The sequence below is a fragment of the Hordeum vulgare genome, chromosome 6H, assembly GCF_904849725.1.
Source record: "Hordeum vulgare subsp. vulgare chromosome 6H, MorexV3_pseudomolecules_assembly, whole genome shotgun sequence".
Taxonomy (NCBI): domain Eukaryota; kingdom Viridiplantae; phylum Streptophyta; class Magnoliopsida; order Poales; family Poaceae; genus Hordeum; species Hordeum vulgare.
In genome coordinates, this window is record NC_058523.1 from 264,822,621 (window position 1) to 264,837,477 (window position 14,857).

Consider the following 14,857-nt stretch of genomic DNA (forward strand, 5'->3'; position numbering starts at 1 on the left):
GGTATTTGTTCAGATCTAAACTGGCTGCCAGTTGAGTCGCCGCATAGCGAGATTCTACGATGGTTCGGTGATAGTCCACCTCGGTGAATTCTGACCCGTCATCTTTCAGCTCGGGGTAGCCGGCGGGAATTTCTTCGGTTTTAAGCTCAGGGGCGTACGCTAAGCACCGACTCAGGGTGTTCAACACTCCCTTTCGGGCGGCTGATCTTTTTAATTCCTCTATCGAGGAGGCAATGTAGACAGGAAGCCGAGCATCTGCTTGATGGTCATCTCTGGTCCCTTGTTGCCCATCACTGCCTTAATTGTCAGCACGCCCCCGGTGTATAGCTGCTCAGCGAAGGTTTATATGGCTTTTAACTTAAGCAGGCAGTCGTCGGAAGATTAGCGGCTCATGCACCTGCAAAGGGTACATCAGTATTTGATAATTTTTGACACCAGATTAGTTAATCAAACAGTCAAAGGATAATACTTACCAAACATGGCGACTGTCATATTGGACACATGCTTTTTTAAACCGGTTAGCTCTTGCTGGGCGGCTTCCAGTTTCTCCTCAGCCTGCTCAGCACGCTTAAGAATGGTGGCTTGATCGGCCTTGGCTTTCTTCTCAATTTTTTTCTAATCAACCTTCATCTTCTCCAGCTCAGCCTGGAGTAAGCGGAATTTCGTCTCCAACTCGGAGTGGGCATCCTGTTGTTCAGCTAGATATTTCTTTAAGTCGGCCACCGCCGACTCAGTCCATGTCACAGACTCCTGCACATCAAATTTGGGGAGACAAGTTTCAACATTACTACAAGCAATACTCCTGATACTTGGGAGCTAATGTATGATTTTTATCAAAATCATACCGTATGCAAGACCCGGCTCATCTTCCAAAAGATGACCCGACCCTTGGGGGCTACAGGTTGAAGCTTTTTCTCTAATACAAGACCCAACTCATCTTCCAAAAGATGACCCGGCCCTTGGGGGCTACAGGTTGAAGCTTTTTCTCTAATACAAGACTCGACTCATCTTCCAAAAGATGACCCGGCCCTTGGGGGCTACAGGTTGAAGCTTTTTCTGTAATACAAGACCCGACTCATCTTCCAAAAGATGACCCGGTCCTTGGGGGCTACAGGTTGAAGCTTTTTCTCTAATACAATACCCGACTCATCTTCCAAAAGATGACTCGGCCCTTGGGGGCTACACGTTGGAGATTTTTTCTAATACAAGACCCGACCCATCTTTCAAAATATGACCCGGCCCTTGGGGGCTACAGGTTGTAGATTTTTTATTCAAAGACCCGGCTCATCTTTTAAAAGATGAGTCGGCCCTTGGAAGGCTAATGGGTGCAGGAAAATACATCAACATACGTACCTCATGTCTAGTCCTCATAAGACGGATCAAGCTCTTGTTCAGTTCGTAATCTCTCTCCAGATGACTTGTGAAGCCGGAACAAAGTTGGTCGAATTCCAGATTCTCATATTGGGGGAGCTTGAGGGTGTGTGTGTCTTCATCAGGAGAAAGGAGAGTTGCCTTGGAGGTATGTTTGGAAAGCACTGCAGTCGGAGGAGTGGAGTAGCCAATGCTAGTGACCACGACGTCTGGATCGTCAGTCGCCTTGAGAGGGCTTCGCGGGTTACTCTTACCAGCGGTCTCCTTCAAAATGACGGGCGAGTCATCCCGGGTTTCGGGAATATCGTCCGCAGGAATATCATGAGCCGCCGTTTGCTCTTCATCAGTCTCAGGAACAGAGGTGCTCGTGCCTAAGGCGTCAGATGTTCGGAGAGCAGAAGGTGGGTCGCCGGTTTTTCTTCTCTTTGCTTGTGCCCTGCGACAAAAGCACCAAGATTAAAAGCACATATCATAGTTTATAAAAATTGGATTAGCAAAGAAGACTCACCCTTGCACAAGAATCATCGGCGGGAGAGCAGATATTGCCGAGTCGCCAGATGTAGGGGGAGAAGTCTGACAGAACAAAGGCTTGAGGTTGACAAAGTGGCGAGTCATATTTTACACGACAAAGGGTATGATAAAACAAGGATGTACCTCGCTGGTGCGTTTCCGACCGGTTGTCTTCTCAGGCAGTCCGGTGATCAAGTCGCCAGAGCGACTACGGGTCTTGCGCGTGGGGGTAAACCTTGCTTTCTTCAAAAGTAAATTAGGGTCCATATAAGCATGTGGGTGTGACATGGGCACCTTTCTGCAGATCCGCCTGGCTGGTCTAGGGGAAGGAGAAGGTGAGTCGGAAGAAATGGAAATTACCTTGACTGCATCATTTTTGCTCTCATAATCCTCGCCCTACACATAGGGATGCATGGTATAAATGTAAGTCGGAACACATAGATGATGAGTAAAGGGGAAAACCTTACCTTTGAATGTGCCTCGTCTGCTTGTGAGTCGCCAACAAAAGATGAATCTTTGGTGGCAGCTTTGTTTTTGCTCACCGTCTTCTTCTTCTTTGGCGGCTGCTTGGTGGACTTCGGGGCGGCCGCTTTGGGGCCCCTTCGCCAAAATACATCGGTTTTCTGATGAATAGAGGCAAATATTGAGCCAAGAACATTGTTAAGCATAAAAAAGACAAAGGGCGGCTTGGATTCTTACTGGTGGCACCGGGTTGGCACGACAGAAGGCCTTAAGACCAATCTTGGCAGATTCTTCCAAGGTTTCGCTGGTTTGTTTTTTGATGACTCCGACAATTTCGCTCTCTGAGAGTCTGTGGCGACTGAAGCACTCTGGATGGTCTACTGTACCATCATAGTCATACATCAGCCCGTCTCGACGACTCAGGGGAAGGATGTTCCATTCTATCCAGCGGCGGAATAGGTCGATCCCGGTGAACCCGTTGTTGTTCATAGATTTCAACTCAGAGAAGATTGGGATAAACTCTGACTCTTCTTCTTCTTCTGTGAGCTTATCAGGAAATTTGAAGTCCATGGGCAGGCGGTCTACTCTGAAGCCCGGGAGTGGGTTCTCCCCAGGTGGAGAAGTGTCTCGGTAGTAGAACCATGACTCGGCCCAGCCTTTGGGATGGCTGGGCAGAAGAACTGTCAGAAATCCACGTTCGCGACGTCTTTGGATGTTGACTCCTCCGAGCTCATGGTTGGGACCGTTGGGAAACTCGGTCTGGCGGTTTAGATGGAAAAAGTTCCAGAATAAGGGGATCACGGGTTCTCTTTGCAAATATACTTCGCAGAAGATCTCGAACTGGCATAGGTTGCTGATGGAGCTGGGTCCTAGATCTTGAGGATGGACGTTGAGGAAATGCAGGACGTCCCGGAAAAACTTTGACCCGGGCAGTTTAAAACCGCGCTCAAGGTAATCGGTAAAGGTTACTACTTCTCCTGGAGCGGGGTTGGGAGTCAACTCGCGCGGGGCGGTTCTCCAACCAATGGTTTCCTTGCTGTCAAGGAGATCCGCCTTAACAAACTTCTCAAGCGTGGCATCGTCGAGTTTGGTTGGTAACCAGTCACACTTTGTAATGGCCATGACTACAAAAGAGAGGGGAACGAGGCAATTCAGTAAAAGACCAGGAAATGTTCTAACCCGCCGGCACGGGTGTGCGATGTTCGTAAAAGATTTGGTAACCCGCCAAATGGTTGACGTACGTCGTAGCCCGTTATTTGGGCGATCTATGGGCATATCCTCAAAGGTATTCTAACTCGCCCTTCAGACTGGAAGAGAAGGTGTGATAGCTATAGCAATAAAACTAAGTCACTATGAAGGCTGGAGCTAAACGGCGACTCTCAGAGGTGTTTTCTTCCTTAGAGATATTCTCAGCAGATGAAAAAACATGTTTCTAAAGATAGGCAGTAAATTGTGGATCTACGAATAGGTCAAAATAGAAGGATATTGCCTGGAATAATGATAGTGAACTATGCACATAACGCAGCTGCAGCGTTGGGTCTGCAATATGTAGGTTTAAGTTGGCGAAAGGACGTGATTAAATGGCCGAAGCCTGCTACTTCCTAAGGTCAATCACGAGAGCATGAAACGGATCTAAAGCAGATAAGGTTGTTCATCGCATTGTGGAAGCTAGTTCGCAAGAGTCTGCAGTCATGGCGTTCTCGGCCTAACCCTAAATGGAGGGAATGTGTGTACCTGAGAGCAGAAGGTCGGTGTCGGGGACGAATGCGTGGTGCTTTGTGTTCCTTGACACATGGAAGGTCGCGGTCGATGGAGAAGCTCCAGGAGCCGGAGACGACGCCGGGGCACTGGTGCTCGGAGACGAAGTGCGAGAGGAAGACGAGGAAGAGATGGAGGTTGGTGACGGGGTTTCCTTCCCCCCAATTTCCCTTGTTATTTAAAGGGAGGAACGGAAATCGAGGCTGTCGAGGCGGAAATCGAGGCGACAAGTCTAAGGTTGCGATGATGGCGCCTAGATTTTTGGGATAAGTAATTATGAGCGAAAGATTCGTTGATGGTTGCGGAGGTGAGAGCCCCGGAACTAAGGGGATGAGGTGATATCATCCAGTATTCCATGGCGACTCAGATTAGGTGACAACGGGTGGCGACTTGTCACCCGTCGAAGGATAGAAATGGGGAGAGTCACCCTGAGTTGATGGGAGTCTATTGACATGAATAAATTCAAGATAATCTGGGCCTAATGTTGGGGATATTACCTATGGGTGACCCGCCCCTAGTGGGCCGGGTCACCAAAGGGGCGATTCACCATTAGCCGCACGTCCCATGGCCCAGATGCTGATGGCGGTTCAAGAGGTCGTGCAGATGATGGATTACCAAGAAAGCTCCTGGTCGTGGGGGACACGATGACTTAAAGATAAGGAAAGTCATAAAGAGTAGAATGTCAGGACTTTGTAAACCCTAGGGCCTCGACCTGTATATAAAGGCGAGTCCCAGGGAGAGATCAACGAGTTAGAGAAGATCGAGAGCTAGGTCAGGCGAGTTACGCCCTCCTTGTAATCGAAACCACCATTAATCCATACATAGCAGGACGTAGGCTTTTACCTCCTCATGAGGGGCCGAAACTCGTAAATCTGAGTCTCGCTTTCGCTCACCCCCTTCGAGTCGCCACCAAGGTGCGATGGCTCCATCTCTAAGTCCTTTCACGAGGACACCTGCTGTGACAAAACCACGACATGGTCTACTCCCATGGATGGTCCGGGCGATACCCAAAATCATAATGGGGGTTGTACGGGAGTGCGGCAGCCACTGCCTGAATAGCTTCCTCACGGAGGCGAGCAACCTTTGCCTCCCTCTCATACTCCTCTGCCTCTCCTCTGGTTATGTAATATCTCCGTTTTACCTGAAAGTCAAAGAAGGCAGGAGCAGGAAGGGTAATATGGAAAACACGCTGCCGGTTAAATATTAACTGGTATAGGAGGGATTCATCATCCCTCTCAAGGAACTGATAGCGTGTCAAAGTGGCGCGATCAAGGAAAGCTGTATGGAGTGGGGGATCTCCTTCGTGGATGGGTACTCCAAGAAAATTTGCTATGCCAGTGGGATAGATCCCACCAAAGAAATCCCCTTCATTAGCATTATTATTTAGCCTCCTCGCTATTATAGCTCCCAAGTTGAAACTTCTATCACCCGTTATTGCGCTCTTAAGAATACTAAGGTCGGGTGCGCAGAGGTGACAATGCTCAATCTTGCCGTTAATGCATCTACCTATGAAGAGGGCAAAGTAATGCAAGGCAGGAAAATGAATGCTCCCCATGGTAGCCTGCATAATATCTCTAGTTTCTCCAACAATTATACTAGGGAAAAAAATCCCTAACCGAAGATTTAGGAGGATCATTGAGACTACCCCAACCAGGTATCTTGCAAATTCTATTGAAATCCTCTAAATCCATGGTGTACAATTTGTCATAGAGATCAAACAGTACGGATGTGTCACGACCAGCTGAAAATTTGAATCTACGAACAAAAGAGGCAGTGAGAGTAACATACTGTTCACATTTATCGGAGATGAATTCTTCCAGTCCGACGTTGTGAACAAGTGTATCAAACTCGCCTTTGAAACCTGCCTCAATCATGAATTCATCAGAAGGCCATTCACATGGTTGTACCTGTGCGTTCCTTTGTTGGTAAGGATCGGGCTCCCGAATTGCGAGACGGAGACCCTTCTTGCTTGAGGAACCACCATGATAGTTTCTCCCGAACATCTTCCTTTTTTGAAATTTTCAGTGACTCAAAGGAAAAGTGAACAAGGCTCCACTAAACTCATAGCAACTACCCCCACAAGTGCCTAGAGGCCATATCACGCATCAAAACTACTTGGGACCAGCTAAAATTAGCATGCAAAGCTCAAGAACAGGGTCACCAAGGCAGCAAAAATACGCGACGAATAAGGCACTAGAGCAAAAACTAATTGTACCTATGGAGGAGTCACATACCAAGGAGCAATTTCCCCAAAACAGTTTGGTGAATGGGGCTTTGCACAAGGAGATCGAAAATCGCAGCAAGAAGAGCAAGAACACGGGTTTGAGCTGCGAAACGATTTTTTTTCTGGAGGTAGGAGAAGCAGATGGGAGCTAGAATAAGTGGAGGGGGTACACGTGGGCCTCACAAGCCTGGTAGGCGCGGCCAGGGGGGTGCCCGCGCCTCTAGGGCTTGTGGCCCACAGGTGCAGCCCCCTGACTAGCTCTTCGTCTCAGAATTTTTCAAAAATTCCAGAAAAAATCATACTTGATTTTCACGACATTCAGAGAACTTTTATTTTCGGGGTACTTTTCTACGGGAGGCTAAAAGCAGAAAACAGGGAAAACTAAACTAAATCTATCATTTTTCTTCTAAGTAACCGAAGGTGAAAGCTTGGAACAGAGGGTTGTGACTCCTCGATTCATCCATCCCATGGTCATCAAAAGAAATCCGTCAATGAGGTTGATCAAGTCTCCTTGACAAACTTTTTCGAATCACATAAAAAGGAACGGAGAATTTTCGAATAGTCACTAGGTTACCTCAATGGGGATGTGCATATCCCCAACAAGCAAATCATACTTCATCTTAGCAGAAGGTATAGGGCATTCAAAGCTCCCAATAAGAATCGATGAAGTTTTCTCAATAGCATTGATGCAATGTACTCGATATTGTTTCTTCGAAAAGTGTACCGTATGCTCATTACCGTTGACATGGAAAGTGACATTGCCTTTGTTGCAATCAATAACAGCCCCTGCAGCGTTTAAAAAGGGTCTTCCAAGGATGACCGCCATGGCATCATCCTCTGGAATATCCAGAATAACAAAGTCTATTAAGATAGTGACGTTAGCAACCACAACAGGCACATCCTCGCAAATGCCGATAGGGAAATCAGTTGATTTGTCGGCCATTTGCAGAGAGATTTTAGTGGGTGTCAACTTATCCAGTTCAAGTCTACGATAAAGAGAAAGAGGCATGACACTAACACCGGCTCCAAGGTTGCATAAAGCAGTTATAACGTAGTTTCCTTTAATGGAGCAAGGTATAGTGGGCACTCCGGGATCACCTAGTTTCCTAGGAGTTCCACCCTTGAAGGTATAGTTAGCGAGTATGGTGGAAATCTCAACCTCGGGTATCCTCCTCTTATTAGTCACAATATCCTTCATGTACTTAGCATACAGAGACATTTTGAGCATATCTGTCAAACGCATTTGCACAAAGATAGGTCTAATCATTTCAACAAATCGCTCAAAATCCTCATCATCCTTTTTCTTGGATGGTTTGGGAGGAAAGGGCATGGGTTTCTGAACCCATGGTTCCCTTTCTTTACCATGCTTCCTAGCAGCAAAGTCATTCTTATCGTATCTCTTATTCTTAGGCTGTGGGTTATCAAGATCAACAGGTTCAATCTCTACATCCTTATCATTGCTAGGTTGATCATCTTAATGAGCAACACTATCGATATTATCATTAGGCTCATGTTCATCACGAGATTGCGTTTCAGCATCAGAAACAGAGACATTGTTTGGATTCTCGGGTGTAACAGCAATGAGGTTGCTAGCGTGCAAGTTCCTATCATATTTCTTCTTCTTCCTAGGATGACTAGGTGCATCAGTGCTAACTCCTTGAGAATCTTGTTCAGTTCTCTTAGGATGACCCTCAGGATACAAAGGTTCCTGGGTCATTCTACCGCCTCTAGTGACGACTCTGACAGAATTGTCATTCAACTCATTGAGCAAGTCATTTTGAGATTTAAGTACTTGTTCTACCTGAGTAGTTACCATAGAGGCATGTTTACTCAAGAGCTTAAGATCATTGACATTTCTGTCCACACAAGCACTTAAATGACTAAGCATACGAGCATTCTGTTCCTATTGTCTGCTAACATAATCATTGAAACTTTGTTGTTTGGCAACAAAGTTATCAAATTCATCCAGGCATAAGCTAGCAGGTTTATCAAAAGGAATATCACTCTCATTGAATCTACGAAGAGAATTTACTTCTACTACCTGTATCGGGTTATCAAGACCATGGATCTCTTCGATAGGTGGTAGGTTTTTGACATCTTCAGATTTAATGCCTTTCTATTTCATAGATTTCTTAGCTTCTTGCATATCTTCAGGACTGAGGAATAGAATACCTCTTTTCTTAGGAGTTGGCTTCGGAGGTGGTTCGGGAATAGTCCAAGCATTCTCATTGCACAAGATATTATTCAATAGGATCTCAGCTTGTTCTATAGTTCGTTCCCTAAAAACACAACCAACACAACTATCTAGGTGGTCTCTAGAAGCATCGGTTAGTCCATTATAGAAGATATCAAGTATTTCATTTTTCTCAAGAGGGTGATCAGGCAAAGCATTCAGTAGCTGGAAGAGCCTCCCCCAAGCTTGTGGGAGACTCTCTTCTTCAACTTGCGCAAAGTTGTATATTTCCTGCAAGGCAGCTTGCTTCTTATGGGCAGGGAAATATTTCTTAGAGAAGTAGTAGCTCATATCTTGGGGGCTACGCACACAACCAGGAGAAAGAGAAGTGAACCAAGTCTTAGCATCATCCTTTAGCGAGAAAGGAAACAACTTAAGGATATAGTAGTGGCAGATCTTTTCCTCACTCGTGAACAGGGTGGCTATATCGTGCAGTTTGGTAAGATGCGCTACAAACGTTTCAGACTCATAACAGTGAAAAGGATCATATTCGACCAGAGTGATTAACTCAGGGTCGATAGAGAATTCATAATCCTTATCGGTCACAAAGATAGGCGAAGTACTAAACTTCGGGTCGTATTACATCCTAGCGTTCAAAGATTTTTCTTTCCACTTGCATAGTAATTTCTCAACATCATATCTACCCTTACAAGCAAGAAAGTCCTCAGCTATCTCTCCCTCCATAACATAACCCTCAGGCATATGAGGCAATTCATATCTAGGAGAGCTAGTTCTAACAGGCGAAATAACAGGTTCTACTTCAATAATCTCAGCAGTTTCAAAGGTATCATCACATCTAGCAGCAACTCTAGCAATTTGTGCGTCAAGGAATGTACCTAGTGGCAAAGCAGTATCAAGCATAGCATCATCACAAGCATCATGGACAGCAGAAGTAGCATCATCAAGCACATGCAACACATCAAAATTTCTAGCAGGAGGTGGTGTCGCAAACTTACTCATAACTGAAGGTGAATCAAGTGCAGAGCTAGATGACAGTTCCTTACCTGTCCTCGTAGTTGAGGGCAAGACTTTAGTTTTTGGATCTCTCTGATTCCTCATAGTGATCAGCAGACATAAATCCCAAGTGACTCAGTGAATATAGCTATGCCTCCCCGGCAAGGGCGCCAGAAAAAGGTCTTGATAACTCACAAGTATAGGGGATCGCAACAGTTTTTGAGGGTAGAGTATTCAACCCAAATTTGTTGATTCAGCACAAGGGGAAGCCAAAGAATACTCTCAAGTATTAGCAGTTGAGTTGTCAATTCAACCACACCTGAAAGATTTAGTATCTGCGGCAATGTATCAGTAGCACAGTAGTGTGATAGCAACGGTAGCAACAGTAACCAGTAGCAGCAAAGTAACAATAGTTGCAGAGTAACTGTAGCAGAAGTGACAGCAGTAGCGACAGAGTAACAGTAGCAGGAGAGTAACAGTAGCGGCAAAGTAACGTAGCAAGGACGAGTAGAAAAAACTCGTAGGCATTGGATCAGTGATGGATGATTATGCCGGATGTTATTCATCATGCAACAGTTATAACACGGAGAGATATGTAACTAGCTCTAGTTCGTCAATGTAATGTAGGCATGTATCCCGTATATAGTCATACGTGCTTAGGGAAAAGAACTTGTATCACATCTATTGTTCATCCCTCCCATGGCAGCAGGGTCCTAATAGAAACTACGGGATATTAAGGTTCTCCTTTTAATAAAGAACCGGACCAACACATTAACACTTAGTGAATACATGAACTCCTCATACTATGGTCATCCCCGGAAGTGGTTCCGGCTATTGTCACTCCGGGGTTGCCGGGTCATAACACATAATAGGTGACTACAACTTGCAAGATAGGATCAAGAACACACATATATTGACGAGAACATAATAGGTTCGGATCTGAAATCATGGCACTCGGGCCCTAGTGAGAAGCATTAAGCATGCCAAAGTAGTAGCAACATCAATCTCAGAACATAATGGTTACTAGGGATCAATCCCCATCAAAACTAACTCGACTACATGATAGATCTCATCCAACCCATCACCGTCCAACAAGCCTACGATGAGATTACTCACGAACGGTGAAGAGCATCATGGAATTGGCGATGAAGGAAGGTTGGTGATGACGATGGCGACGATCTCCCCTCTCTGGAGCCCAAAACGGACTCCAGATCTGCCCTCCAGAGGAAGAACAGGAGGTGGCGGCGCCTCCGTATCGTAAAACGCGATGAACTCTTCTCCTTTATTTTTTCCGGACGAATGGGACTAAATAGAGCTGGAATTGGAGGCGATGGAGCAACGTGGGCCCCACAAGCTTGCCAGGCGTGGCCAGGGGGGCCCGTGCCTGGTGGGCTTGTGGGCTCCACGCTCCACTTCTCCGGTTGATTCTTGCGCCAGTATTTTTTATATATTTCACAAAAAATCCCCGTAAATTTTCACGTCATCCCGAGAACTTTTATTTTTGTGCAAAAACAACACAATGGCAATTCGGCTGAAAACAACGTTAGTCTGGGTTAGTTCTATTCAAATCATGCAAATTAGAGTCCAAAACAAGGGCAAAAGAGTTTGGAAAAGTAGATACGACGGAGACGTATCAGAGGACATCTGCCGTGACAAAATCACGACAGTTGGTGCCCACCGTGGGGCTAGTTGCATGGTGGTATTGTGTTCTTGGAGGAAGCTCTTCCAGGGATGAAGGTCATGATAGATTGGATGAAGAAAGGAATCGAAACACAAGGATCTACATTGATTATGAGTTCATCTATCCAGATAGAACAAGTTTCAATGACACGTAAAAAGATAAGTCTCCAGAAGCGTCAAAACACAAGCCGCCGGAAGCGTCGTTTTCTGAACGTCAAATCGTGAGCAGCCGAGAGCGTCGTCTTCTTCTACAGGATGTTCCGCAGGCGCGTCAAATTCGAGCAAGAGCTGTCCGTGCGTACAGAAGCCGTGAGTTATAATAAGTGGTGTAACTTTGATTAACCAAAGCCAGGCAGGACACACACGGCGGCCACGCACACGAGAATAAAAAGGAGACAACACTGCAATTCGGCTAACCATCAAATCAGTTTTGACTAGAGTACGTCACGTGGGGATATGCTACAGCAACAACTGACAAGGGCATCAGCAAAAAAAAGGACACCCCGATTTTCTGGAGAGATCTTTCCCTAATAATAAAGCAGGTACTGCTTCTGGCATCCGTCGTGGTAATTTTATAAAAATGTCCATCTATTTTACAGTATTCAGTCCGCCGTCCTTTATTAAGTGGGAAAACAATTCAGCTTGTTTTGCAAAACTCCCCTTATAGTTTCCAATATCAACCCTCGGTGTGCACATAAAAATTAGAGCACGGGCTCTCCCTTGCCTCCCAATCCCCGCCGCCAGGAGGCGACCGACCATGATGACGCTCGATCCGGTGATATGCTGGCCGACGCCGGTGAGGATTTCCCCCTCTCTTGACCCACGTATCTCTATCACGCGAAATAGGGTTGGGCGCCGTCGCCATTTTCCTGGTCGACGGCTGCCAACGTGGCACGGTAGGCGGCCAGATCGCCGCACGGGAGGCCCTTGTCGGGCGAAGCCCCAGATCACGACGTTCCCATGGAGGGAGAGGGCGGCGGAGTTGAGGATGGACGCGGCAGGTGGAGCCCCGTCCTCCTTTATCCACTCCCATTGAGCGCCCGATCAAAGAAGCATCAGGTCCCCCACCTCCATCACGTCTCCTCTCCTACATCGGCCACGCCAAGTCGCACTCGTGGAGCGGAGTCGCAGAAGCATGACGCCGGCTGCGGCGGAGTGGGGAGAGTTCGTCCGGTAGTCTTCTCCCTCCAAGGCAGGATCGGGCCCAATCACCACGCCACCCGCTCCACCCCTTATCTCTTTCGTTTCAGGTTAGTTTCAGATCCGCTTAAAAGTTTCAGGTTAGTTGATCTAAGAAACAGTTTCAGATTAGTGCGCATAATTTATAGAAGTGCTATTTGGTTGACTGTCAATGTTACTTATCCGATTCAAACCCTACCCTAGGTTGTAGATTGGTTAATGGTCACTGTCCCCATTGCTTCTATCAAGATTTGCCCGTCCCCTCTCAATTTCTAACATAACATGTTCTAAGATTGATTGAGTAACTCGGTTTCATAGAAAATCATTTAGATTCAAGATAAATTTCATATTGGTTGTAGATAACTATGTATGAAGTGCAAATGTACAGCTCTGACGTTGCTTATAGAATGTGACTTTGTTTTTTATATATGCTGCCAATCAGATGAAAATATGAATTTTAACGACCATATTCGTTCTATGAAATTTCTGGTATTTCTCTCCTCACGCATTGCTTCGGTTCCATTGGATTACAAGCATTAGCAACAATGGCTCTGTTTAACTGGTGCAATTTGGTCTATGAGATATTGCTTTGACTCTCCTTGCCATCTCGGCTCACAATTGATTGCCTGCGCCAAGCTGATTTTGCACCCCGATACTATTAATAAGAACAATTTGACTTTCAGGTGAGGACCTTCCCCACAGTTAATATTCACAAAAAATCATGAGAGGTGTTTTCTGGTCTTTGTGAAGATTTGATAACAGTGACGTAAGAGTTGTGCATTTGCATTTCTATTATGTAAAACTGAACTAGCTGTGGTGCATGTGTATATCATTTGCATTTTGTTGTTAGTATGGCTGAATGGCTGATTCATGCTTATTTTAAATGGAGGGTTAGAAAAAAGAAACTATATAATTAATGTTTGAGTGATTACTCTTATCTTTATCCAGCCTTCTCCTCATTGGTCTATGTTAATAAGGCAATCACTTCTTCCTAAAGCTGGAACAGATTCTGTTATAATTCTGTGACTTTATGATTCTCATGTTCCAGATCAAGTGTTATATGAATATATTGTTTCTAAAGTTTTTGAATTTTCCCATTTCGGGAGTACGGATCAGTATTGTTAATTAGTAATGCCCATTAAGGTACTATAAGGTGTAATGTAAACAGCAACCCTGATTAATTAAGGTTTCTCTACACGTTGTTCACCAGTGGCCTGGTTTGCCAAAGGGTGTAAAGTTTGATCCGTCTGATCAGGAATTGCTTGGGCATTTGCTTGCAAAACATGCCGCAACAGGTTCTCAACCTAACCAATTCATTGAGGAATTTATTCCAACAGTTGAGGAAGCTGATGGTATCTGCTACACTCGTCCACAGAAACTTCCAGGTTCCCCTCATTTTAAATCTTTGAAGTACCCGGACATTTTCCTGTGTTTACTATCTGGTCTTTTTCAGTCAAATCCAAGGCCCAACATTTCTACTAAATCTAGCAGTATTTTCAGTGTTGGCGATAACATTATTCTTTTCATTCAATATATTACCTTTACACATATGTCACTCACGAACATTCTACAAATCTTCTATGACGTCTTGCATCTCTAGACTGGTTCAATTACAGTCCTTTTTTTCAAACGGGGACTTCACTTTTATAAAGCACCTATTTTATAGCTTTGGCAATAGAAGTGTGCTTTTGAGAAATTTATTAATCTGTTTTTCTCTGCTCTGCTTTGGTGCTTTGCATTACTGTTGAATTGACTTCATCCTTTTCAGGTGTTAAACAAGATGGAAGTGTATCACACTTCTTCCACAGAACATTTAAAGCATATAACACTGGGACTAGGAAGCGCGGAAAGATCAACACTGGTGATCTTGCCGATGTTCGCTGGCACAAAACAAGCAAGACAAAACCAGTAATAGTTGATGGACAGCACCTTGGCTGTAAGAAAATAATGGTGCTATATATGAGTACCGTGAAGGGTGGGAAGCCTAAGAAGACTAATTGGGTGATGCATCAATATCATCTAGGCACTCGCGAAGATGAGCAGAATGGAGAATATGTTGTCTCCAAATTATTTTTCCAGCAACAATCTAAGCCCGGAGAAAAGAGTGCACTAGAGTTATTTGTTCCAAAAAAGTGAGAAATACCTCTATTCTTTATTAATCAAATACAATGAAAATTGTGGACTTTATGAGTGTTGATCCTATTAATTACTACGATGAAAACTTGTAGACTCTCGTTAGTAATGGTGTGGAAACATGTATACATATCTTTTCCATCTAAGGTTATGATTCTTCCTTTATGGCCCTTCATAGGTACAAACTAACAAACTCAGTGTTCAAGAGTTGATCCACTGCTACAAGCATTTCATTATTTTCATACTTGACATTAAATCAGTGTATGACAGAAATATTTGTGTAGCACAGATGTCAATATTGGAATGGATTTATCTGATTTATGTCAATAATTCAGTAGTACACTCGCAAGGAA

The 14,857-nt window shown here is 44.9% G+C and overlaps 1 protein-coding gene across 1 annotated transcript; it reads left to right on the plus strand.

Annotated features, from left to right (window-relative positions):
- The first annotated feature begins 4,058 nt into the window (after positions 1-4,058).
- Positions 4,059-14,629, plus strand: LOC123405389 (SUPPRESSOR OF GAMMA RESPONSE 1-like). Its single transcript, XM_045099095.1, has 3 exons — positions 4,059-4,238; positions 13,558-13,756; positions 14,140-14,629. The coding sequence occupies exons 1-3, from the start codon at positions 4,059-4,061 to the stop codon at positions 14,505-14,507; spliced, it is 747 nt and encodes a 248-aa protein (XP_044955030.1). The 3' UTR covers positions 14,508-14,629.
- Positions 14,630-14,857: the final 228 nt, after the last annotated feature.

Excerpts from the sequence above, each read along its gene's own strand:
- LOC123405389 (XM_045099095.1), top strand. The coding sequence starts at position 4,059 with ATGGAGGGAATGTGTGTACCTGAGAGCAGAAGGTCGGTGTCGGGGACG. Across the intron at positions 4,239-13,557 it reads AAGACGAGGAAGAGATGGAG|GTTTCTCTACACGTTGTTCA; the intron begins GTTGGTGACGGG and ends TGATTAATTAAG. Across the intron at positions 13,757-14,139 it reads TCGTCCACAGAAACTTCCAG|GTGTTAAACAAGATGGAAGT; the intron begins GTTCCCCTCATT and ends CATCCTTTTCAG.